At 39.1% G+C, this 27,279-nt stretch overlaps 1 protein-coding gene across 9 annotated transcripts in view; it reads left to right on the top strand.

The window, feature by feature from the left end:
• PRKAG2 (protein kinase AMP-activated non-catalytic subunit gamma 2) overlaps nucleotides 1-19,615 on the top strand; it is a 635,875-nt gene extending 616,260 nt beyond the window's left edge. For 8 of the 9 annotated variants that reach the window (XM_030198257.1, XM_030198237.1, XM_030198228.1 and 5 more), the window contains 2 exons: nucleotides 14,224-14,317; nucleotides 18,091-19,615. In XM_030198257.1, coding sequence (XP_030054117.1) covers nucleotides 14,224-14,317; nucleotides 18,091-18,131 — 135 coding nt within the window. In that variant the 3' untranslated portion in view covers nucleotides 18,132-19,615. Of the gene's footprint in view, nucleotides 1-14,223; nucleotides 14,358-18,090 lie in introns of all 9 variants that reach the window. The other variant, XM_030198247.1, reaches the window with a different exon arrangement.
• Nucleotides 19,616-27,279: the final 7,664 nt, after the last annotated feature.

Genomic DNA, 27,279 nt, shown 5'->3' with positions numbered 1-27,279 from the left:
TGTAAGGGGCCCAGCTCCTGCCATGGTTTTTGCTAGAATGAACTTCTGATCTCCTATTTGGTGCCAGTGTACTTCACTAGGCAGGCTGGTCATATCTGCTCCCCCCCCCCCCCCCCCCCCCCCCCAAGCAAATGACTGTCATTTCCTTCCAGAGGCCATCTTCTTCCTTTTTCACTCTTTTTTATAAACCACTGTTTTTCATGCCAGAGTTTAGCCTACACCTTTCACGTGTTACCTAGAGCTTTGACTCCCTTTCTGCATCCTTCATTCTTTGCAGAAGCCTCCTTGACCTTGTGCTAAATCTTTGTCAAGTTCCAGCCTTGCAGCTTCTCATTGAGCTTGTGCATTTGTGCTCTTTACCTTTTTGCCCAGGACCAATTATTGACTGGTACCCCATATATGTATGAACTGATATTGTGATTAATCCTATTTTCACTTTGGAAGACAAGTAGAGATATACCTTGAAATATTGTCTATAGATCATGTATCTGCCGATATATTACCCAATAAAAATCTTGTGCATGAAATTGTGGAAAACATAAAGCAATATAGATTTGTGTAAGTCCGTTTTAACAAAGAAAACCATCACATACTCTGAGAATTGTCAACTGAGGTGTTTGAATTACATAATCCAGTTGTCAAGAGAGATGGCTTTGTGATAAAAGTATATTGAAACCTCACAGGGAAGGAAAGAGAATTTAGCGAGAAAATAAAAAAGTAAAGTAAAAATATATAAATAGGCTCATTCAGCTGGATAGTTTTCCCTTTTGGTGAGAAAAATAAAAGATCACCTAACTGTATTGCAATGTGGAAAATTGAGTATAGATAAAAGTACAAGGTCTAGTAAATGTTTAGTAATAGGGGAGAATACTGCACAGAGAAAAGAAAACTTATTAGGAGGAGTGGTCTACGTGGCGAGATCCTCTTATAGTGAGTATATGGAAGAAAAGGAGCCACTTTGGAAATATCCAAAATCTATCTTAGCTCATCAAAAAGCAATATTGACTTACCAATGCTCAAACAGTGAATCAAAGGTAGCCTTCTCTAAAATATAAAACAGCAACATCTGAGAGAGAGAGAGAGAATCTATACTATATCTACGTATAGTGTTGTGGTGGAGAACGTCATATATATGTGCACTCTGCATTAAAGATTATAATTTAAAAAATGTATTTAAAGACAATCGAGGTGCAAAAAAGTATAAAATAAGGAAGTAAGCAAAGGAGAGAAAAAAAAGAAAAAATGAAGAAAACACAAGTACGGAACCCTCTTCAATGGTGGGAAGGTCAAATACGTTAATGTTCCATGGAAAGATGACAGGACTAAAATGGAATCTGGAGAACAAAGCCACTAATAGAGGATGGTTGTTATAATTGTCTCATATGCTTACCAGTGCTTCAAGAACTCTGCTTCGCAGAATCAACAGTGAAAAGTCTCCTCCTCCAACGCATAAAGGGGGGAAAGGGAAATGAGTCTTGATATACCACCTTTTTGAGGTTTTTGCAACTACATTCAAAGCGGTTTACACATATTCAGGTACTTATTTTGTACCAGGGGCAATGGAGGGTTAAGTGACTTGCCAAGAGTCACAAGGAGCTGCAGTGGGAATCGAACTCAGTTCCCCAAAATCATAGTCCACTGCACTAACCACTAGGCTACTCTTCCACTCCAAACAGCAACAAGTTGGAACGTGAGTGAATTTAAACCTATGTGGTGACGTAATCAACTACGTCAAAGTATGTGCAGTATGTCCAACCAGGACAAACAGGAACAACCCAGAGCATCTCTATTCAAAGGAACTACCAGAGAAGAACCTTGCTTGCATAAAAATAATGACAGCTAGAATAAAAGAAATAATAAACTGCAGTGGTGTATTATATAATGTAGTAAAGGTTCTGCGGTTGTGGGGAAAAAAGTAAGAGATATATGGTGGGGAGGGGAGACTAGCAATCTGCCCATTTGTCCGGGTTTCTGGACAGGTGGGCAGGCTGACAGCCCGCCAGCCGGCCTGCCCGTTTGTCCGGAGGTCCGGACAGATGGGCAGATTGGCAAAACCCGCCCAGTTGCCCGGGCGTGCCCTCAAAAAGAGGACATGTCCTGGTAAATTTGGCCATATGGTAACCCTAAGTGAAAGACTTACCCCCCCCCCCTCCTCCATACAGCTTCTGCAGTAAAAGATAAGCTGACAACATACTAAAATTTCAAAAGGAAAAAAAAGAATTTTGCATTTGAGGGGTTCTGATGAAGGTTCTTGGTTTATTCAGTGCACTTGTAAATGGCCCTAGCGTACTACCTGCTGGAGTGGTTGCTTTAATTGAAAAAGTATCCTGTGTGCGTTTAGAATTTAAATAAATATATGCCACTTGAAAAAAAAAAAAAGTAAGAGATATAAACAACCATACATTTGAACACAAACGGCAAAAAAAGCAAAAAGTGGAACCTTGATCACTGCATGTAAATGTGAAACACATCCAAGCCTTTCTGTGCAAAAAAACTACCAAGTGCGTACTTTGCTGAAACAAAACTAAATAGAAGTAATAAACTACATAACTAGTAAGAGGATCTCACATTAGAAGGAAAGAATTGAGGTATAGCCAATAATACAGTTGAGAAGAAAAAAAACCAAAAAAATAGAGCCACAATCGTTACATAGAAATAATGATACCCTGAACATGAGTGCTAAAACTAACAAGTGTGAATAAAGCTGAACCGAGGGCTTAAAGAAAAATAAGAAAGAGAAAGTAGAGTAGAGTGTGATTGCTACATACAATTGAAATGATGATGCCTGGAACCAAGTGTAATCTTTAGTAAGATATTCTTATGGTCACACAAAAATGTTGTTGTCCATTGATATCATCACAGCCGAGTGCTTACTGCATACTTTATGTAGTATATATAGAAGATAAGAACTTTTTATTTTTCAACAATTTCAAAAATGATCAAGCAAAAACAAAAACTTGTACAGAAAAGTATGATTAAACATATTAGCATTATAGAAGTATTAAATGAAACAGAGAAAAAATCATATGAAAATCATACTCAAGTCCACAATTAGGATCCAGGATTACAATCAATGGAAATTCTAGTTTAGAAGTAAAATAAATTAAAGGTACATTGACCTAGCATGCCCCAGGATTCCTATTCATCAAAAGTGAAGAGAGCCAATCACTAGGTATATATTACCTCCCAGTGATATGTTTAGCTGACAAAAAAGCTGAAAGATGGGACGATTCATAAAAAACATATTTAACAGATTGGTATCTGACTATACAATTTACAAGGATAACGTAAAAAGAAAAGTAGCCCCTAACTGAAGAATACCTGGCTTCATTAATAGGAATTGTTAATATTTCTTCAGGGTGTCTCTGGAAACATCCGGAAAGATTTGAATTTTCAATCCCAAAAAAGTCGTCTTATATTTAAAGAAAATTCTTATTAACCAAATTTTATCAGGTGCCACCACCACAGTTGCCACCAAGGTTGACACTAAATCAGTATCTGAAGACTCTAAAAGAGCAGAAACATCCAACGATTGAATATCTTGGGCTTGTTGATTAACTGCTGGGTTTAGTAGGCAAATAATAAACTCGTGAAAAAGGTGGAATACTTCCTTCAGCAACCCCAAGTATTTTCTTAATATATATTTTAAGTATATCTCGAGAAGTAACTGCAAATATTTTAGGAAAATTAAGAAGTTGGAGATTTAGTCCTAGAGAAATTTTCAAGCGATTCAGCTTTCCTCCTCAAGCTAGATAAATCTTTCACTATATTAATCTGAAGAACCTGTATATTCTGAAGATCTCTCTCTTGTAGCTTAGTTTGCTGAGTTAGTTTCTAATCCAGCATCTGTTTCCGTCAGCTTCTCTTCCAAAACAGTCAGGTCTTTGACTCAATATTTGGGCCTAGGGGCACAAAGCTTTACCCAGGTCTACTATTAAAGACCACAAACTGTCCAGAGTTACTTCAGCGGGCTTAGAAAATGATAAAGCAAATTGTATAGCCGGTACATTAGGTTCCATACTAGAAGCATAATCTCTCTCCTTACAGCTTCCATCTCCCCCATAAAAATAGATGGAGCCGCAGCAGTCTCTGCTGGTGAATCTGGCATCTCCAAGCTCACCAGAACTCCTTCAGGTTGATCCAGTGCCTCTTGTCTCTCGACTCCTGCAGGGCATTCCAAACGCAGGGTCGATGATACCAACATCAAGGCGCCGCTGTGTGTTTCAGGGGGAGGGGCTCTCATGTCGGGGCCGAGTGACACCTCTAGCCCAGGGAGCATTCTGGGACCTCCATCTGCCCCATGTTGCTCCAGCGGGCTGCTCACTGACCCAGTAGAAATCCCGGTTCTCTGCACATAAAAATTCATCAAGCCAACAACAGTATGGTAACCCAGCCGCTGAGAGGCCAGCGGCCTGACCTGTTCGGCATCGTGGCGAATAACAAAGATTGCAGAGAGCACTCTCGCACATCAGGTATGTTCAGCAGCCATCTTGGATCATTTTGATTTCGTTTCTGATTCAAATAGAACATTTTAAGTACTGTTCCTAGTAAGTGTTTCATCTGGATGTGATATTTTACCATTATATCAGCTAATGTGAAAGGTGACACAGTTCTGAATGGCACAAGAAATTTAAAAGAAAAATCTTCTCAAATAGAAATGCAACTCATTGTGAATAGATTGTTAGGTTCATGTTTTGGGAATGAAAAGAAATTATATAATACTATGTTCTCTACCCTGTTCACAAAGGTACATTGTATCTGCACTTCTAATTCTGATCTGACTGTAATGAAAAACAGGTTAATAAAGCAGTCTACTGAAGAGTGTTGACAAGCTAGATTAACAAAATATGATAAATGAATTCAGCCAAAAACTGTTGGCTACAGAACATATGTTTACATACAGTATGTTTCTGTATTCTCTCTAGCATGAAGTTGTCTGCTGTTTTAATCATTTTTTAGAGGTTATTTCTCATTATTAGTAATCTCGTTGAGTGATTCTCTTCTCAATGTGTGTCCAAGCCAACGCACCAAAATGGATGTATTATGGATTTTTAAAATTATTTTTAGATCTTTTTATTAGAAGTTCAAGTCAGTGTTACAATGAAAAGTAAACTTACATCAAACATAAGAAGCAAAATATACACTATGTAAAACAAATCATTTTTCAAATATAAAGGCCCAAACAGGAACTTTTAATTTTGTGACTGATACATATAACCACCACCACACACCCTTGTGTAAGGTAATGCTGACAACTTGTTCCTCAAACAAATCCCCTCCCTCGACTATGCAATAAAATGAACAATGAATGAATGTCTATAAACAAATTCCATGAGTAAGAAAGGGTTCTCATATGCGCTCCTGTTTAACCAGGGTCTTGTTATGCTGTGCCATGATCTTTTCCATATCATCTAAAAACCAAAGTTCTGTAATCCATTTATATGGAGGTAGAAGAAGCTCCGAGTCATGCTGCATTAGGACAGTATTGGATAAGACATTGCTTTCTCAAGCATGTTTATGGAATTAGTCTATTAAGCAGGTAAATCCCAGGGTCCCATGATATCTCTGCATGGGCTTGAAACCACTCAGTGGCCACACACTTCTGAGCCTCTTGATAGAGAAGTGGGGCACACCAACCAAGGTTGCAATTTATATTCTACTGTTTTCCAATAAGCATGCACCCTGAGACGGGTCCACCAAATGTGTCCGTCCCTTCCTCTCTCACCACATTTTCTCCAACAAAGCGCCAAAACAGCAGGAAAAATGTGATGGAGTCTGGGAGTAAGATACTAATGATATATTAATTTAACCCCATTCTCTTGAAAGTTAACAGCTTTAGACAAGCTCAGCAATGCTGCTTCCATTGCCTTCCAATCACGCTTCTCATATCGAGTATCTGGCTCAGCTTTCCATTTAGCTCTGTGAGACAGATCAAGGGACAGCCTGTCCCTAAGCTAACGATACAGCACTGGAGTTAATTTAAGAATATTACAAAAATCATCATATAAATCTTCCAGGAGTTTTCCAACGTGACAACAGGCTTAATAGATTTTGAAGTTAAAAAATGATTCAGCTGCAAATAAGCAAAATGATCACTTGGTGGCAATTAATAAATCATGAGCCAGCTCTTTAAAAGGTATTAAGTCAGCATCATCAAAATGTTGCCCCCAACTAACTGCATCTGACGGCACCACCTAAAGACCCCCAGGGCTTTGACCAGGTGGGAAAAGAGGGTTATCCACAATAAGAGGAACTTTGATAATTGAAAGTTTCAATCTCATCCCAAAGAATCCCAAACATGAAGAGTATAACGTGTAGTTGGGGCGTGTAGTCATTGCAAGCTCCCTATGCTAAGGAGGCACCCACAACAAAGATTCAGAGTTCATAAGGCCAACTCGAGCCTGCGCCAACACATTCCACAGCTAATAAGAATGGACTTGAAACCACTCAGTGGCCACACGCTTCTGAACTTCTTGATGATAGAGACAAGTGGGGCATACCATGGCCTCCCTGTTTCCTGTTCCTTGAAAGAATGCTATAAGGCAAACATTTATTATTCCATATGAAGAGTGCTATGCGATTTAGAAGGTAAGACCCAAAACCTCTAGGCTAAGGTACAGGCAAGTCTTGAAATAATTATAAGATCCTAGGTAAAAGATTGTTATCGTGGCTATTTGACTGAACCTGGAAAGGGACAAGTGATCCTAGTGATCACAAGATAAAGCTTTAATTAATGTAATAATACAGGATAATTTGCCTGAAACAAACCAGAATAGTCAATGGTTATGTAAACACCCTGATATTTAATTTTGTTGTACACCTATTTAAAACTAAATGATACCTGAATTGTCTATTGAAGAGTACTATCTAAATTAACATCAAAAGCTTCAGACTTACTCATGTTAACTTTAAATCCTGAGATAGCCAAGTTCCTCTGCAGGAGAGAGAGATTTGGAAGTGAGGCTAGGGGTTTAGTAAGCGATAGATGTATATAGTCTGCAAAAAGAACAATTTTGTATTCAGTGTCACCCACACTCACACAAAGTCCACAAACATCCAGACTGATTTGAATAACACTTGCCAATGATTCAATCACCAGTCAAAAAGCAGGGGAGATAAAGGACAATCTTGTCGAGTCTCCGTGCTGAACTCAAACTGTTGTGAATTGGCCCCATTAATGTGCACACAAGCCCATGGCTTAATGTAGAATGCTGAGATCCAGACCCAAAATGGGAGCCCAGACCAAATTTTTACAGAACTGCAATCGTGACCAGGTCATTTGTTCTACAAATATTATCAGAGGCTTGCCTACGTGGAATAAAGCCTATCTGGTCAGTATGGATCAAGGAAGGTAGGATCGCAGCAAGCCTATTGGCCAAAACCTTTGCCAAAATTTTTACATCTGTGTTCAGCACTGAGATAGGGTGATAGGACTGGCACACTGTCAGATCTTTCTGCAACTTAGGGATTACTGCAATCCAAGCCTCCATCCTAGTCGGCAGCAATGTGCAACCAAAACGAACAGCATTCAAGAGATCAGTAAGTAATAGAACAAGCTTGAAAGTGAAAGCTTTATAGAATTCCCCCGAAAAACTATCTAATCCCGGAGACTTATGATTAGGTATGGATTTAATAGCTTCTAGCATTTATTTAACTGTGATCTCTCCATCTAGAGAAGCATGTTGTACAGGTGTTAAAGCTGGAAGAACAAGCTGAGACAAATAAGAATCAATGGCCGCCAAGTCAGCCCCAGAGTCCGTAGTCTACAATTCACTGTAGTGTTACCTACACTGCTCCTGTATCTGAGTAGTATGGGTCAATAAAATGCCAGATCTTTGATTTTATGTATGCCTCTATCAGCCTGTTGTCTATGTAGGTGCAAGGCCAAGATACAGCTTATCCTGTTGTTTTTCCCACAAGCCTGATGTTTCAGCCTGGCAGAGGCATAGGGCACTTTATCGGTGTAGTAGCTATCTAATTGCATTCTGGCAGTCTGCTTATGCCAAAAATCAGATTCAGAGCCTGTAAGTTTATGTAGTTGCTCTAAGCTGTTAATATGAGAAGTACAGTCTTGTCTAGTCTCCTGCTGCTTAAGTTGTGAAGCAGCTTTAAGAGGGAAAAAAAACCCCTAGAAACTGCCTTAAGGGCATCTCAAACAATACCTAAGGGCAGGCCAGAGTCCAGGTTACATTCAAGATAATCGTTTAGCAAAGCTCTAGAAGATTGAACCAGAGACTTGTCTCCCAACAAAGCATTTTTAAGGGACCATTTTCTAGTCCTAGGGTCTCCCCCAACATCAAATAATTCATGGGTTGGCGTTGTGCAGCCCCGACAGTTGTGGGATAGCGTGTGTTGGAATCTCTGACAGCCGCGTGGCTATGAATAAGTTAAAAATAACTTTTGAATCCGATCCCCTGATAATGCTATAATAGCGAAACATGGACAGTGTAGGGTTCAGGCAAGGGACTTTATGCATTTGTTAGGAGATTTTGAAACTCTGTTGAGGTTAAGATGTAACCAGCAAGTAGTGCAACATATCACTTCGCAATTGGAAGAGGAATCGGTGCTGGTTTTTCCGTGCATCTTTCAGAGGGTGACTCAGAGTTGAAAAGGCAACGGTGACTGGGATACTTCTGTTGGACATTTGGGTGAACATCAGTTTGATTGAAAGGACATTTGATGTCTGGGTCCATGGACATGTATATGATCGAATGGAAGGTTGGGTGATGTATATTCACAATTGTTATATGTAGAGTTCCAGATGATTACCTTGTAGTAGACAAGTAAAGAACTTAGATGTTTTAGGAATTGGAAGAGTGTAATTTATATTACAAAAGTTTTTAAGAAGAGTTGAAAAGTTTAAATAAAGTAATTTGTAAAGTTTGATAGTTGTTTAACTATAAATATACATAAGAGTATGGGTAGATTGTAACAGAGTGATGCCGAGAAGTCCAGTCCATCAATTTTGGCATTGGAAGCATTGGTCTCCATGGCTCTTCGAGCTGCCTCGGACACTGGGGACACATCTACATTAAGAGGGATTTCATCAACATTGAGTGTTAGGATCTGGCATCCTCTGATTCCACCCTGAGTGCAAGGAAAGATTCATCCTCATTTTCATCCGTTGCCAAGGGATTCCAGTGCTATGTGTTGAGTGGAGGCCAGGATGCACAGCATTGAGGGCTCCAATGTCATCGAAGTGCCCCCAACGTAAGTCATTTACCCTCCTGGGAGTCAGACGGACTGCAACAGCCTCCATCAAGCAGAGACCAGGTCACCAATACTACATAAGTCATAAGTATTGCCATACTGGGAAAGACCAAAGGTCCATCAAGCCCAGCATCCTGTTTCCAACAGTGGCCAATCCAGGTCCCAAATACCTGGCAAGATCCCAAAAAAGTACAAAACATTCTATACTGCTTATCCCAGAAATAGTGGATTTTCCCCAAGTACATTTAATAATGGTCTATGGACTTTTCCTTTAGGAAGCTGTCCAAACCTTTTTTTAAACTCCGCTAAGCTAACCGCCTTTACCACATTCTCTGGCAGCAAATTCCAGAGTTTAATTACATGTTGAGTGAAAAAAACTTTTCTCCAATTCGTTTTAAAATTTACTACATTGTAGCTTCATTGCATGCCCCCTAGTCCTAGTATTTTTGGAAAGTGTAAACAGACGATTCACATCTACACGTTCAACTCCACTCATTATTTTATAGACCTGTATCATATACATCTGCCTTTTCTCCAAGCTGAAGAGCCCTAGCCGCTTTAACCCTTTCCTCATAGGGAAGTCGTCCCATCCCCTTTATCATTTTCGTCGCCCTTCTCTGCACCTTTTCTAATTCCATTATATCTTTTTTGAGATACAGCGACCAGAATTGAACACAATATTTGAAGTACGGTCGCACCATGGAGCAATACAAAGGCATTATAACATAATCATTTTTGTTTTTCATTCCTTTCCTGATAATTACTAACATTCTATTTGCTTTCTTATCCGCAGCAGCACACTGAGCAGAAGGTTTCAATGTATCATCCCTTTCTTAGTCTGACTCCTAACGTGGAACCTTTCATGACGTAGCTATAATTAGAGTTCCTCTTTCCCACATGCATCACTTTGCACTTGCTCACATTAAACGTCATCTGCTATTTAGATGCCCAATCTCGTAAGGCCCTCTTGTAATTTTTCACAATCCTCCCGCAATTTAACGACTTAGAATAACTTTGTGTCATCAGCAAATTTAATTACCTCACTAGTTACTCCCATCTCTAGGTCATTTATAAATAGGTTAAAAAGCAGCGGTCCCAGCACAGACCCCTGGGGATCCCCACTTAACTATCCTTCTCCATTGAGAATACTGACCATTTAACCCTACTCTCTGTTTTCTATCTTTTAACCAGTTTTTAATCCACAATAGAACACTACTTCCTATCCCATGACTCTCCAATTTCCTCTGGAGTCTTTCATGAGGTACTTTCCAGGTACACAATATCAACCGGCTCACCTTTATCCACATGTTTCTTCACCCCTTCAAAAAAAGTGTAGTAGATTGGTGAGGCAAGATTTCCCTTCACTAAATCCATGTTTTTGAATATGTTGTGTAATTTTGTTCTTAATAGTCTCTACCATTTTGCCCGGCACCGACATCAGACTCACTGGTCTATAATTTCCCGGATCTCCTCTGGAACCTTTTTTAAAAATCGGCGTTACATTGGCCACCCTCCAATCTTCCGGTACCACTCTCGATTTTAAGGATAAATTACATATTACTAACAATAACTCCACAATTTCATTTTTCAGTTTTATCAGTACTCTGGGATGAATACCATCCAGTCCAGGAGATTTGCTACTCTTCAGTTTGTAGAACTGCCCCATTACATCCTCCAGGTTTACAGACAATTCATTCCATTTCTCTGACTCGTCAGCTTCGAATACCATTTCTGGCTCTGGTATCCCACCCAAATCTTCCTCGGTGAAGACCAAAGCAAAGAATTCATTTAATCTCTCCGCCACGGCTTTGTCTTCCCTGATCGCCCCTTTTACTCCTCGGTCATCTAGCTGTCCAACTGATTCTTTTGCAGGCTTCCTGCTCTTAATATAACTAAAAAAAATTTTTTTTACTATGTGTTTTGGCCTCCAACGCAATCTTTTTTTTTTTTAAGTCCCTCTTAGCCTTCCTTATCAGCGCTTTGCATTTGACTTGACATTACTTATGCTGTTTCTTATTATTTTCAGTCGGTTCCTTCTTCCATTTTCTGAAGGATTTTCTTTTAGCTCTAATAGCTTCCTTCAGATCACTTTTTAACCATGCTGGCTGTCGTTTGGTCTTCCGTCCTCCTTTTTTAATACGCGGAATATATTTGGCCTGGGCTTCTAGGATGGTGTTTTTGAACAGCATCCACGCCTGATGTAAATTTTTGACCCTCGCAGCTGCTCCTTTTCTTTCACCATTCTTCTCATTTTATCATAGTCTCCTTTTTTAAAATTAAATGCTAACATATTTGATTTCCTATGTATACTTCAAAGCTAATATCAAATCCGATCATATTATGACCACTGTTATCAAGCAGCCCCAGCACCATTACCTCCCATACCAGTTCATGCACTCCACTAAGGACTAGGTCTAGAATTTTTCCTTCTTTCGTTGGCTTCTGTACCAGCTGCTCCATAAAGCAGTCCTTGATTTCATCAAGGAATTTTACCTCTCCTCTGATTTCCGCCGCCCAGCGCCTCCCTCCCTCTCTCTCTGTGGCCTCCAAGTGCAAGTAGGACGTGTGTGGGTGACCCAACCCTTCGTAAGTGCCAACTGTTTAAAACGTTCTACCTCCTGCTCCGCCGGCAACAGTGAAGTCCAGCACACAAGGACACTGCTTCGACTGCCTTTGCTTTCGCTTCTGTTTCAGCTGTTCCTCTGGTCCCGCCCTCATTTCCTGTTTGCAGAAGGACGGGACCAGAGGAACAGCTGAAACAGAAGCGAAAGCAAAGGCAGTCGAAGCAGCGTCCATGCTTGCTGGACTTCACTGTTGCCGGCGGAGCAGGAGGTAGAACGTTTTAAACAGTTGGCACTTACGAAGGGTTGGGTCACCCACACACGTCCTACTTGCACTTGGAGGCCACAGAGAGAGAGGGAGGGAGGTGCTGGGCGGCGGAAATCAGAGGGGGGGGGGACGTGGAAATCGGAGGAGGGGAGCATGGAATTTGGACGGGAATGGGGCTGTCAGACTGGAGTGGGCCCGTGGAACTCGTAAGGATGGGAGTGGAGGGAGGGAGGTAGGGGGTCATGGAACTTGGGGGGGGGGGGCGATTGTTTACTCCCGGTGGCTGCTGCTGGGTTCCCTTCCCTCTCACTTCCCGTTGGTCCGCCCTGTGACGTCATCCCCAGGGCGGACCAATGGGAACTGTGTTACGAACCTAGGCATCCAGATGGAGGTGCAAATTATTATATAGGATAACAGCCTTATTAAAATAGTGTGCTTTAATTAATGGTGACGTCTTGGAAACAAACTGAAAAGCATATATCCGCATAGCCTCAGATTCCTTGAGACTTAATTCAACCCATTAGTTGACAGCTAATCAAATACAGCACTGAAGCAGTGACTTAAAGTAAAGCAAATTGATCTGGGGAGATTTAATCAGTGTTTGCTTTGGTCTGTATATCTTTTGCCAAATGGAAGCTGCTGAAACCCAAACTTTGAACAAGGTAGCTAATGGAGCAATGAAAATGTTGAGCAGGATAGAAGCCAGAACTGAAACTTGTAGTACCCGAGGAAAAACATTAGAGAAAACAGAATTATTAACTTGCAGTACACTTCTAAGTGTAACCTAATTTTAAATAAGGCTTTTTATGTGTAAAATTACTTCCCTAATGCTGAAAAGAGCTGAAGTATTTTCTCTCATCTGATTTATAGATTAAATATGACCTGATAAACATTTATATCCTTAAAGTGTATTGATTTACCTTCTGAATGGACCAAAACTTTCTGCTTTTGATGTTGCTCTTGTCTTAAGAACATGTGCAAAATGACTTTTTAGAGATCTCTTTTGGTATCCATGGTCTAACGCACAAAGTAAGCTGTCTAATGCCAAATGAAGAAGAGCATCTCAGGGATCCATAGATGTTCCACTTCATGGTCCTTTCTAAATACATTCAAGCAATGATTCCTTTGACTAGCCAAGACATACATCACCAAAAGGTCTGGATTAGGGTATAGGCAGCATAGATAACTGCCTTGGCACCAAATTTTGATGTGCGCCAGAGCATTGCTTCTGTGCCTCTATCCAGGCCTCCATTTTGTCTTGTGCCATCCTTGCAGTGAAATTTGAGTGCTGGACTGCCTGCCTTCATGCACATTGACAGGCCCTACTGTTGCCCTCCTCTCATAGAAGTTTCCATGGTAATAGAAACGTTTGCAAGGAGAGGAGGCAGGGCAAAACAGAGCCCGTCAGCATGCAAAGGCAGGGCAGCTTGGTGCTCAAGATTCATTTCAAGAAAGTACTGCTACTTCAGCTAGCATAAGAAGTGAGAACATACAGGAAGATGAAGGGTTGATCCAGCGAATGGCAACTCGGGGTAGGGAAGGAAATTCCCCGCCCCCACCCTCTGGGTGTCTGTAGTGTAAATTCAGATTTGCTCATCCACCCTATTATTGAGCCCTTTTATTCATAGTCTTTGCAGTGTTGAGTTGTTACTATAATGTCCTGCTGATCTCAGTGTGCTGGGGCATGGTAAATAGGAATTGCAGTAGCAATGTTGAGAAAAATACACTATAACAATGTATGCAGTTTTTCAGTTCCAGAAATTAAAACATAATTGATTATTGTTAATATGCCCTAATTGTAATGTTTTCGGCATCAGTAATGTCTCTCTAGATAACTATAACCATGTTACTTTATTAAAAAAAAAAATACCTAAGGCATTTCTACTAGTTATCATTTTGCATTATTTGATATACAAACATGGGTAAAGTTCTGGGGGGGGGGGGGGTTGTGTGTGTTTTTTTATTAACATTTAGTTCTGTAAAAATATATGTAAGACAGTCTCTTATTGGTAGAAATTGCAATCTAATCAATTATAATTCTTGGCCACAAAGAGAATGTGTTAAGTCATAGAATACTGTACTGTAATATTTACAACAGTTGAGTAACCCAAGTATGAAGTAACTTCATATGACAGCTTATTTTTAAGTTGAAAATATTGTGCCATTTATTTGATTCCATTGTAGGTTCATCGACTGGTAGTGGTGAATGAAGCAGATAGCATTGTGGGTATCATCTCCCTCTCAGATATTCTGCAGGCTCTAGTGCTGACCCCCGCAGGTATAGATGCTGGACTCTGACCTTTCCTTTGAACGCTCAGGTATACATTGAAGCATGGTGTTCAGTATGATTGGTGCATCTCAGGCCTACACTAGCAGACAGACTAAAAAGAATGCCAGGATTTTGGCAGGATAAAAACAGAGCATGTATTTATAGATTATTCAGCTAGCTAAATGGCCACTGCTGCTTTAAGACAACAGTTACCCCACAGGTTTAATGTTGATGATTAAAAAACCAGTTCTAGTTATCTGGCAATACCATGATACATATTAGTGTCCCTCATTAGTAATATTTACTGCCACTCTTTTTCACATTTGTAGTTTTCTTTTATATTGTACAATAAGAGTTATTTTTATGCTGTATCCTGTTGTAAAGGATTGATCTATCAATGTTGATGCCACAGCTTCTGTAGCATAGTGACTGGGACACCATCTTATGTAGATTTGCTATAAAAGGGACATGTGCAGACACAATATAGCCACTTGTATATAAACTTGCTAAGTTCTTCTTTCTCTTTGGCTTTCAACCACTTTGGAAATTGCTTCTCACTGTGTGTGTGCAGCTCTGAAATGGCAATTCTGAAGGGAAAGGGAATGGGACTTGATATACCGCCTTTCTGTGTTGTTTTGTTTTTGTAACTACATTCAAAGTTATTTACATAGTATATACAGGTACTTTATTTGTACCTGGGGCAATGGAGGGTTAAGTGACTTGCCCAGAGTCACAAGGAGCTGCAGTGGGAATTGAACCCAGTTCCCCAGGATCAGAGTCCGCTGCACTAACCACTAGGCTACTCCTGCACTCTGAGGCACCATAGATTTTCATTTGTAGCAGTCCTTCTTCTCCCCTTTGTTTTGAGCCCCAGATGGAAAGATTTGTACTGAAAGCTGATGCTTGGTTTCCTGAATGCAGGCTTCCATAAAATAATATGCTAGAGGCATGATATAGTATAAACAAAGATTTCAGACATGGCTACCTTGCTTTTCCCTTAATGCTCAAATATTTGACAAGTGGATTTTGGCGATATCAGGGTATTTTCATATTTAAAATGATGAGCTGATGATAATTTTAGAAAACGAGTTGGTAATCTGAGAGCACAAATAAGTTAAAAAGGTTCATCATAAACCTTCCCACTTGGAAGGGAAATGAGATAGCAGTTGTCCTCTATTCCCATTACTTTTTGTCATAGCAGTGACAACGTTACCAATAGAATCAAAATTACCCAGGCAGAGAAAGGATGACTCATAAGTGTGTTTTAAATTTAATTTTATTTTTATTCAATTTCAAAATTATACATCAAAACAAAATCTTGAGACAAGCAAAGGGATAGCATTACAGAAAAAAAAGAGGAAATACAAGAATTAAAACAAATAAGAAACCTAAACATACCATCCCTAAAGTCCACGATACTGGAAGGGAGCAAGAAAACAAAACTATTCAGTAGAAATAAACTCTAAAACATAATAAGCAATCAAACCTTAGTGTGCAGAGAGAAAGAGGCTCAATCCATAGCGCTCAGGTTCTCAGGAAGAGAACGCACATCATCCTCTTGACACTGATCCACTGTTTTATTACTCAGGATTATCACTAATTGTGATGAATCAAAAAAAATTATCATTTTTATATTTAACCATGCATTTGAAGGGAAAGTCCAACAAAAAAAGACCTCCAGGACCAAAGCCCTGGGTCTCATAAGTAGGAATTGTTTGCAATGCTTCTGAGTCGCTTTGGCCACATCTGGAAACAAACTTTCAAAGTACAGAACAATGTGTCCCTGTTTCAAAAATAAATCTTCAAGTGCCAATTCCTATCATCATCAAGCACCATGGTAACAATCAGTGTGGCTGGAATAGCAACTTCATCTTTCAATGACTCCAAAAAAGCTATTAAATTTAGCTTATCTATCACCTCTGATATAGGTGATAGATGATGATCCACATCACCATCTCCAGATTTTTTTTTTTTCTTAAACAGAGGAAGATAGAAAAACCCTAGATGCAGGCATTGAGTCCTTTGGTACACAAAGTATCTCCAAAAGATACTTTTTAAACATTTCTTGTGCAGAAACACCAGGGATCCTAGGAAAATTTATTTTATTGAAGATTCCTCCTTCACACTTGGCTCTCCAAATTCTCGCATTTAAGTTACAAACTTATCTGACCTTTAACCAAAGAAGGAACTAAATTGTCTATTCGTTGGACTGAGGTGGCTATAGTCAACAGAATTCTGTAATAATCAGTTTTGAATCTTGAACCTCCACCTTCTGTTCCAGTCCCACAACGTTTTGGTCCAAAGAATTGATTTTCCCAGCTTGAGTAGAAATTTGAGCTGTAATAGTCTGACCCAGAGACACAATCGTTTTCCAAATTTCCTCCAAAGTAAGATGTTGGTCTTACTGGCTCAAACACAGTGGATTGAGAAACTTTGGATCACGTTCCTACCTCCAAGGACAAACAGGGAAAAGGCTGAACAAAGACGAATCCACCACTGGAGACGTATATCAAACTTTATTAATGCAGATATTGAAGGACCCGACACGGCCCGTGTTTTGGCGTATTACACTGCCTACATCAGGGGTCAAATAAATAGTTTGTCCAAAAAAACTTATATCCAACTCTACATATATCAGAAAAAGGGAACTGTGATCCTTTCGGAATAATTGAAGGACTTGTGCAAATAAACCACCGTTTGCAAACTCAATGGGGTCTGCTCAAGTGTTGAAAAGGAACCAGGAAGCTCCGCCTGAGATGGTCCCAGTGCCGTCTGAATCGCTAACCAATAGTGCAGATTGTGAGTCTTGCCGGCCGGACGTCATTGCAGCCGACGACTCTAGCCCCTGGGAAACCCCAGTACAGCTCCCATCACCCAACTGACTGGTCTCCTCCACTTGCTACAGTTCTGGATTCGATGGCAGCACTTTCTCTTCAGGGCTGAGTAACAAACTGATGCCCAAAGATGAGGAAGGCTGAGCACCACCATGCTGCAATCCAGTCAGACTTGCCCCTGCCAATGGTAACTGCTCAGTAAACTCGTCAATTGTCCGTTGAGTGAGTACCGGAGTACTGGTTACCTTCCCCAGCTTGTGGGGATAACCTTCCTTGGCCTCTTCTTAGGCATTTTCACTGAAGAAACAGAGCACTGAGTACACATCTGCTCTCTAGAGTGCCATCTTGCCCTCTCATAAGTGTTATTTGTCGACAAATGCAGCTGACCAGGATACTCTGTTGGTATTGCTCTTGTGGCTTTAGTATGTTTCTGTGCTGCTTCTCCATTAATGGGCATAAAATATTTTTGGCTTTCAGTAGGAAAAGCACATAAGGCGCATATTATTGTGCCTGTTTTATAAAGGCATGTACTTACATAATTTTATAAAATTGCCTCCCAGAAAGCTGCTACACAGCTATGCTTGCTCTGAGGAATGAGTAACTTTGTGCATGTGTAAGCTAGTAAGAATTTGTGGTTATGCATGCATTTTTATATGATCCCTTCCTTGGGAGAGATCTATGTATATTGCATAAAAGCAGGTGCTGTGTTTTCCGAGCACTTACTTCATGTATGTATACACCCAAGCAGTTTATTTTAAAAGGCTTAACTTAAATGCAATAATTTTCATTTACAATGTTATATTTTTTAAATCATAGGTATAGTATGACATCATTGCCAAATATTATAAATGGGTAACTTTCTTTTTCAACATATAAGTTAAGAGGAGATTTTAAGCAAAAAAAAAAGAAAAAACAATAACTTTATTTTCCTGTTCTACTTTCTAACAGGTGCCAAACAAAAGGAAAGTGAAACAGAGGGACTACTGTGAATGTGGATTTTTCATAGGAGAACATCAGTGAATTTGTGTCAAGATCTTGCCTCCTGAACACTGACTGCAAAAGGAGTAGAATGGTTATGAGAATGTGTAGTGGGCTTTAGTGATGGGTAATGAGTGTCTTATTGTGAATAGCAGCATGATTTTAAAAGAAACGTATGCATTAAAGGTGTCAGGAGAGTATATTTCCATCCTTGAATGCCCTTCCAATTTTGACCTTGTGGAGACAGTCTAACCTCTGATACTTTGGCTTGTTCTGTAAAGCAAGGTTTCTGTATCTGTTGCCTCTTTTTTTTTTTTTTTTCTCCTTATATGCCTCTCTCCTTATCAGTTCCTGCTGAAGACATATCTGCTATCTTAAACACGAGATGGAGGGCACAAGGGGGCATGAATAACAGCAGCCAAGTAGAGATCAGCCAAATTGCATATAGAACAGCCAGGGGCTGCAGTGTTCAGAATGATTGGTTCAGCAGAACATCCTAGAAACATGAACTGTGAGTGCTGCTGAGAAAGATGGGCAGTCAAAAAAGCAGGAGCAGTATAGCTTCAAGAAAGATCTAGGATACTATAAGGGCAAAATATAGTTCCCTATATATAATTTGGTGAGGAGGGGGAGATCAGATGTTAGATTGTTAAAAATAATCCATTGTGAAATTTGTTTTCCTGAAAATAATCTTTTCTGTATAATACACATTTGTGACATAAGGCAGGTGAATGGCATATTCACTTTTCATAGTGCCTTATGTCAGAAAAGAGCAACATGTCATCACTGTTACCCATCAGAATCAGAGAGAAAGCATTGTGCTAGAAATAAGACACCTTATTTGAGTGTGAAGTCTCTAAACTAAAACCAAATCCATTCAGTTTTCATTAGACTTTCTTTGAGAGCTGTACTTTGAAAATTGATACATGACTAAGCAGCTTTAATTAGCTTTGTGTTTTGATGTCCTGAACAGAGATGTAAGACAGATTGAAAAAAAAGGCAGTTTTATTTATTACTTTCGTTGCCATTTTTTTACACAATTATGGTGGATCACAAAAAAGCTATATCATTCATTAATAAACTCTTGGTATAAGAAGAAAATAAAGAAGATTTTTTTCTTTGACAGATTTGGAATCACAGAAGCTGTAACTTGTAGAAAAGACCATTTTACTGCTTAAACTGAAAACTTCTGAAAGCATGCAATGAAACCTCTTATTCTGTACTGTAATGTAAATAGACAGGTATGGAAGAAACTAAGTGCCAGAGAAATGTATATTTTTCTGTGTATGACCATGTAAAATGTTTGTATGATTGCAGATATAATTTTTTGTATATTTACATTGATGTTTTCATACAGTTGCAAAGGGTTGGGAATGTTTTACTGATGTAAATGCATAGCAGGGCAGAGAAACTACACTAAAGTTGTAGATTTTTTTTTATTCTTTTTTTTTTTTTTTTCCAGATATAAGAAATTAAACAAATCCTACTTATGCCAGTTTGTTCTATCTATTCTTGAAAATGTGGTTTTAGAAGGTTTTTTATATTTACGTGTTTTATCTTGAAATAGCACAAGACCTGAAATGTTCTCTTTCCCTAGAAATTAAGTAAATTTTACTCTAGTATATAAATCCTGAGCTTATTCACTGATGTAAAATCACTAGGTTTTTTTTGTTTGTTTGTTTTGGTTTTGGTTTTTGCATTGTGTTCTCTTTTACAGTGGTGCATTTCATGCCTATGGGCTGAAATCTGTGTCCAGGTGATGCTTTGAGTTAATTCCTGCTGCTAGATCTGTAAGCAATAAAGCCCTCGGTAGTAGGTCACTGCAGGACCTGACCCTTGAAGTATATTAACAACATTCCTGCAGCAGATGGCTCTACTGTGGTTACAAAACTTCCAGGATGAAATTTTTTTAGACTAATGCTAAGTGAACATTGTTGCCGCTTATAAGTATGTTCGTTTTTGCACATTTGAAAGGCAATTCTATAAAAGTACACCTATGTGCGTAGGCTTATGTGTATAGGCATCTATTCCATAAAGGAAAGTAGGCAGCTGCTTTCCTTTATAGTCTAGTGGTGAAACCAGTGAAATATGGGAGACTAGGCAGAATACAAATAACCAGAGTAGAATAGAAATGTAAGCGTGTATTCACAAAGGGAAAGAGGATGGGGATTTGATATACTGCCTTTCTGTGGTTACAATCAAAGCAGTTTACATATTATATACAGGTACTTATTTTTTTTTTTACCTGGGGTAATGGAGGGTTAAGTGACTTGCCCAGAGTCATGAGGAGCTGCAGTGGGAATTGAGCCCTACACCTGAATGCCATAAATACTTGAAATATGCATATAACTTATAGTATTCTATAAGCTGACACATGTGAGTCCCACCCGTGTTCAACCCAGGCTCCACCTAAATGTACACCCATTTGTCAAATATGTGCTGTGAAAGATGTACATATATACAGAATAATGCTGAGGTGGAATTTTGGCATTTACATGTGTATGTGTACACATATGTATATGTTCTAAGCATTTATGCATGCATTCACAAATGTTATCACCCGCTTTATAAAATTACCTGCTTGATGTCCATAATGTAACGCAGAAAGTTTTCTGTTTGCACTAGTTTTACATTATTAGTATATAGATTACCAGATGACTCTAATTCATAAAAGATAAGCTTACACTGTCCAAATTGTGCTCCATTGTAAGTAGAATTTTTAGTCTTGCTTTTCTCAGGGAATTCTAAATTACAAGCTCATACGTTTAATGAGGGGAATTAAGACTAACCTGTCCCTAAAGACATGGAACCCAGTGTTGTCATTACCAGAGAAGTAGTGCAGGCTGCTGAACCAGTCAAAACACTTCAAACAGAACATTCCATGGGATTTATAATAGTATATAGTGCCATCCTAATTATGTTCCTTCAAACAGAGAAGAGCAATATCATACTGCCTTGCTCTGTAGTCAGAGTTCACCAAGTTTCTTTCTGCTGTGTTCAAAGATGTGGAGTAGATGCACTACTAAAGGCTCAGGAAGGGCAAAAGTGGCAGTCACTTATTCTGTCAGTAGCTCAGTTAAACACCTTCATGGCCTTGATAGTAAGGGAATGTCCCTTTTGGAGAAGTCAAAGGAATAAGGTTGGAGCCACCCAGAAAAAAACACGAAAGTGACAGAGGACACTCCTGGGGGAGAATATGTGGGGCATCCTTTCCAAAGCAATAAATCTGAAGGGACATTGAAGAGATTGGTTAGTACTTACCAGGCTCTTTGGCTTGGAGAGATGCAAAGCACATCATTAGAATCGTGAGAGAAACACAGAGAGAGCTGGTCATTCCCCACCAGGCTTGTGTGTTCAGAAAGTACAAGAAAAGAAATCAAACATCTATGAAAGTAAATGTGCCAGATGTTGATTGGCACTATAGTTAGAGATTGGGGGATGCCAAATTCCTTTCAGGGGATAATTCTCTTCAGACAGCTAGTTGCAGAACCTACATGGGGGCAATATTAGATTTTGTAGTCACCAACAGAGACAGTGTTTCTAATTTAACAGTGGGATGACACAATGGTCACTAGATACTGTGGTTTAATAACAAAAAAAAATAATGGTAAAGTTGAGGGTCTTTGATATTTCAGTGACAATTGTGAGATTAGTAGTGGAAGAGGATGTGGATAAAGGAACAGTGGGTAAATCTAGAACAAGTCATTAAAAGGGCACAGACATAGTTCAGTGAACCAAGAAAAAAAAACAGCAATTTTTGAAAGAAGTCCAAGAAAAGGGCAAAATAGTTGGCGCTTAGGAAGGATTTGAGAGGAGGATAGGGTATAATGTCTGGGAGAGAATTAGAGAGCAAAGGTGCAAACTGAGTATGACATGCCAGGGGCATTGAACAACAAGGTACCCTTTTCTTTTTAACTAACGTCTTAAAAAAAAAGGGGGGGGGGGGAAAGAAAGGTGTAGGCTAGTACCTTGAGAGTAAAAGAGAAAGTGGAGGTCAGTATTGGGGAAATTAAAACAGCAAGATAAAAATAGAAGTACTGAACAAATACTTTTTCATGTAGTAATCATGTGATTGGATATGTTAGAGCAAGCAGTTAATCTATGGAAGAAATACTAACAAAGCTGAGAGAGAGTGGGTGAAGTAATGAGGCCAAATGGGATGTAGGTAAATATTTTATTTATTGCATTTGTATCCCACATTTTCCCATCTTTTTGCGGGCTCAGTGTGGCTTACAATACATTATGAATGATGGAAATACAATTTGTTACAATTCAGGTTATGGATTACATTGTGAAGTTATACGAGACAAAATCAAGGTAGCGTTAAGGAATATATCAATGGAAAAGAACATTGAAACATTGGAAGGAAACAACGGGAAATTGAAGGGCAATATATGATAACAAAAAACATATGGTATACATTTTTCTGTGAGTACAGGTATGAGTGTGGTGAGATTAGGGGTTGAGAATTCATACGTGGATGTATTGATGTATTACTGAACGTTGAGTGTGGACTTTGTGATTTGGTTCTTTCTGTAAATTTTATCAAAAAGATGTCTTCAATAACTTGCGGAAGTTGGTTTGTTCATAGATCGTTTTCAGGTTCCGCGGCAGTGTGTTCCAGAACTGCGTGCTCATGTAAGAAAAGGTTGATGCGTGCAGTGCCTTGTATTTCAGGCCCTTGCAGTTAGGGAAGTGGAGGTTGAGGAAAGTTCGGGATGATCTTTTAGCGTTTCTGGGTGGTAAGTCGATTAACTCAGACATGTAGGCTGGGGCTTCGCTGTGAATGATTTTGTGGACTAATGTGCATACTTTAAAAGTAATGCGTTCCTTGAGTGGGAGCCAGTGTAGCTTCTCTCGTAAGGGTTTTGCACTTTCATATTTTGGTTTTCCGAAGATGAGTCTGGCTGCTGTATTCTGGGCTGTTTCAAGTTTCCTCAGGATTTGCTCTTTGCAGCCTGCGTACAGTGAGTTGCAGTAATCCAGATGGCTGAGTACGAGGGATTGTACTAGGCTGCGAAAGACGGATCTTGGGAAGAATGGTCTTATTCTTTTCAGTTTCCACATGCAGTAGAACATCTTTTTGGTTGTGTTGTTTGCATGGGTTTCGAGTGTTAGGTGGCGGTCGATAGTAACTCCAAGGATTTTTAACGTTTCTGAGATTGGAAGGTTTAGTTTTGGTGTATTTATAGCGGTAAATTCATTTGTGTTGTATTGGGAGGTAAGTAACAGGCATTGAGTTTTTTTCTGCATTTAGTTTCAAATGAAATGCATCTGCCCAGGTGTTCATGATGTGTAGACTTTGGTTGATTTCATTGAAGATTTCTTTGATGTCTTGTTTGAAAGGGATGTATATTGTTACTGACAATACCACTGCATCCTGTTCAGCGAATCTTTGAAGGGTGATGTGATTCCGTAGGAGTTGAGACTGCAGATACGTTCCCAATTAACACACAGGAGCAGAAAAGAAAATGAACTTGATGGGAAACTGATAAAACTACTACTAAAAGAAATAGAGTATCTTGAATCTAGAACATTGGTTTCTTTGTTTTATGTCACATCTGATTTTTTTTCTGACTGGCTGACTATAGACGTAGATTATGGTAGTGTACTTATAGTTCGGTAAAGCTTTTTCACTGTGCTGTACACAGGGGCTTGTTTATTTGAGCAGCTTGATAGTGGTACAGAAAGATGATACAGGCACCAATTCTGGAGCTAGTTCTATAATGTTTATTATAAGACTATCGTAACAGAATAGTTGGCTTGTCATGTGGATGACGTATCATTCTTCAACATAAGTTGGCATTACAGGGGAAAAGAGACAGCTGAGGGCGGGATATGATTGAGGTCTACAAAATCCTGAGTGGTGTAGAATGGATAAAAGTGAATCAATTTTTCACTCTCTCAAAAAGTACAAAAGACCAAGGGACACTCAATGAAATACATGGAAATACTTTTAAAATAAATAGGAGGAAATATTTTTTTCACTCAAAGAATAGCTGAGTTCTGGAACTTGTGCGGAGGATGTAGTAACAGTGATTAGAGTTTCTGGGTTTAAAAAGGTTTGGACAAGGTCCTGGAGGAAATGTCCATAGTCTATTATTGAGATGGACTTGAGGGAACAATTGCTTGCCCTGGGATGGGTAGCATGGAATGTTGCTACTATTTGGATTTCTGCCAGGTATTTGTGAACCGGATTGGCCACTACTGAAAGCAGGATACTGGGCTAGGTGGACCATTGGTGTGACCCAGTATGGCTATTCTTACGCTCTTATGTTAATGAGAACACTTAGTACTCCAAAAAAGTAGAAGAGTGGTTGAAAATTTGGTGGGTGAAATTTAATCCAGGAAAAGTGAAGTTGTGAATGTGCAATGCAGATAGCCAGAGGAGCAATATATATTTGTGGGGTGAAGCATTGGAAGTGAGGTACTAATTAACATTAGGAGAGATGTCTGGGGCTAATCATACAGGATGAGCATTAAAAAGCTGAGGATCCCTAGAGATCTAGGGAGAGGCTTAATCAGCAGATCAAAGAATTCAAGAATCGCTATGTCCAAATTGTTGGTGAAACCTCATCTGGTATAGTGCCCAGTTATGAAGGCTGTATTTTAAACCGATACAGGTAGTTGAATCAGCTCAAATGAGAACATCAAAATAATGCAGTTGCAATGAGATATGTTTGAGATTTTAGGTAATTCAGATATATAAGATAATGTTTCTATGGGAGGAAAGAATTCTTTCACGATATGCTGCTGAAAAGAATTAGATTAAGCTGTAATGTAAAACATTTCACAATTATAGTGGTAGATACATTGAATAATCCTAATGCATTACATTTGCAAATAGATTTAGCATTCATTAAAGTTTGAGACAAGCAGAATACCTTTCTCAACCACATCCTCAGGACACACTCAGTTTTTCAGGATTACCATATCAATATGCACAAGGCAGGTTTGCATATATTGTATCTTCAGTGTATGTAGGTCTATTTTATGCATATTCATTGTGGATATCTTGAAGATTTGACTGGCTGAATGGGTCCCTAAGGGTTGGGTTAAGAATGACTGCTAAGAGATAGAGAAAAAGTAAAAGGCTATAGCCCACATAGGGTATGAGGAAATGATCAGACTATAGAGGGATACTGCGGGTTTTCGGTCAGATACTATATTTATCAGTGGGGAAGGGAATAAGGATCTACTCATTTCTTTAAAAAAAAAAAAAAAACATTTTTAATGAGGCAAAATTATGTCACACTTGATGGCTTTGATTGGATTATGTTGCCTTTCTCATCATGAACAGCAGCACATCACCCACTGCATGACCAATCAGATCTTGCTTCTCGTAAGGCACTTTGAGGGCAATTCTATAAAGGGACACCTATTTTTAGGCACCTGTTTAGAGCCAATAGTATAAAGGAAAGTAGGCAGGACAAAGACATGAGATATATTTTGGGTGCGAACACTTAGACCATAGGTCTGATGTAAATGCTCACCCTAGATTGCTTTTTTAAAAAGTGTGAAATTATTGTGTTCTGTAATTCACATATGTAACTGTGCACCCTGTCCATGCTCCACCCATATATGTGCCCCTTTCAAACTACACACTATCATATTTAGGTGTCATTTTATACAGTGTCATGTAGCTGGAATATTGGCATTTAAGACTCTCAAAGAGGCGAAAAAAAAACAGACCACAGTCAGAAGACACAGTTGGAAAAAATCATGAAAACAGCAGTATAGTAAAAAGTCTTTAATGTTTAGTTCATTTGCTGGTACACGTTTTGTGGTCACATTTTAGCTTATATAGTTTGGAATTAACTAGATCTCATTGCTGGATGTTTGAAACCTTGACATTTAAGTTTGAGATTCCCTATTATGTAACATCATATGCCCCTGAAGCAGATGTAAGCCAAAATGTGACTGTAAATGAACAGACTTTTTATCATATTGTTTTGCTTTCTTGATTTTTTTCCAACTCTGTCTTCTAACTAAATATTGGTGTTTATGCATATATTTACGCATACACGTGCATATATTCTGATACTCTGGCCATTTACATATGTCCTTATCAAATTTATTTTGGGGAGGAGGCTAAGCATTTGTGTTTTAAATTACTGGAAATGTGACTGTGCTTGTGAAACATAAACATGGTTTGCAAAAGTATTGCTTTAAAAGTAAAGGCAGTTAATTACAAGGCTCCTTTACTTCCCTCATTTATGACATAGCAATGTAGTTCAAATTCCCTTAGGTGGCCCAGGACTGTTGAGCATTGTTATACTAGAGGAAAAAATATGTATTTGATAAATGAGGTAAGTATGTAAAAAGATGTTGTATATTCTACTACAGTATTAATATATTTATAAACAAACACCCAAGGTGTATTCTGTGCACTGTGTGATATATTGTACAGTGTTGTATCTTTGTCAACATAAGTGTTATATAAGAGATCAATAAACACAGATCAGACAAAAGATTCCTGTATAGTAGTAATTGTTATACTCGGTACATTACACAGACACCTGTATGCAAAATTGATCTTTTATAAATACACTCTGATTCTATCAAACCATGAAAGAGCAATGCACCTTTTAATTTAAACTAAATATGAATCTCTACATCAATAATTTCCAATCCAACAGAAGGTTGGAAAGAAATTTGTATACAAAGGGTCAAGAAAGTGACCAGCGTCCCTTGGGGGGGGGGGGGGGGGTCAAACAACTCTGAAATTTTCATGGAATGGGACCAAATTTGACATTCAGAGAAAACACACCTACACAAAGAGGCAGGAAATAATTCCATAATGCATGCTCCATATACTTTACCCCTCTCTTCCCTCTGCCACACTTCTGTGGCTGTTGAGCCAGCTTTTGTGATTCAGATGTGTATTTCATTTTCATTGTTAGAAATTCTACTGTGAAACTTATGGGCAGATGATGAGAAGCAAATGCGGGTGCTAGAGGCTATTAGCACCATACTAGCACTCATGTTTGCTACCGCCCCATGATCAGAGCTCCTGAGTGCATTAAACAATGCACTTGTGGGCTCTTACCACAAGTAGCATGCACATGCATGCTAAACAGGGCTCTGAGCACAAGTAGTGTGCAAATGCATGCTAAACAGGTATTCCTCCCCAGTGATCAGAAGGCAGTATGCCAAACA

The sequence above is a fragment of the Microcaecilia unicolor genome, chromosome 1 (genome assembly GCF_901765095.1).
Source record: "Microcaecilia unicolor chromosome 1, aMicUni1.1, whole genome shotgun sequence".
Taxonomy (NCBI): Eukaryota; Metazoa; Chordata; class Amphibia; order Gymnophiona; family Siphonopidae; genus Microcaecilia; species Microcaecilia unicolor.
The sequence above is the reverse complement of the archived record's forward strand: the minus strand, read 5'-3'. Positions and strand labels throughout refer to the sequence as shown.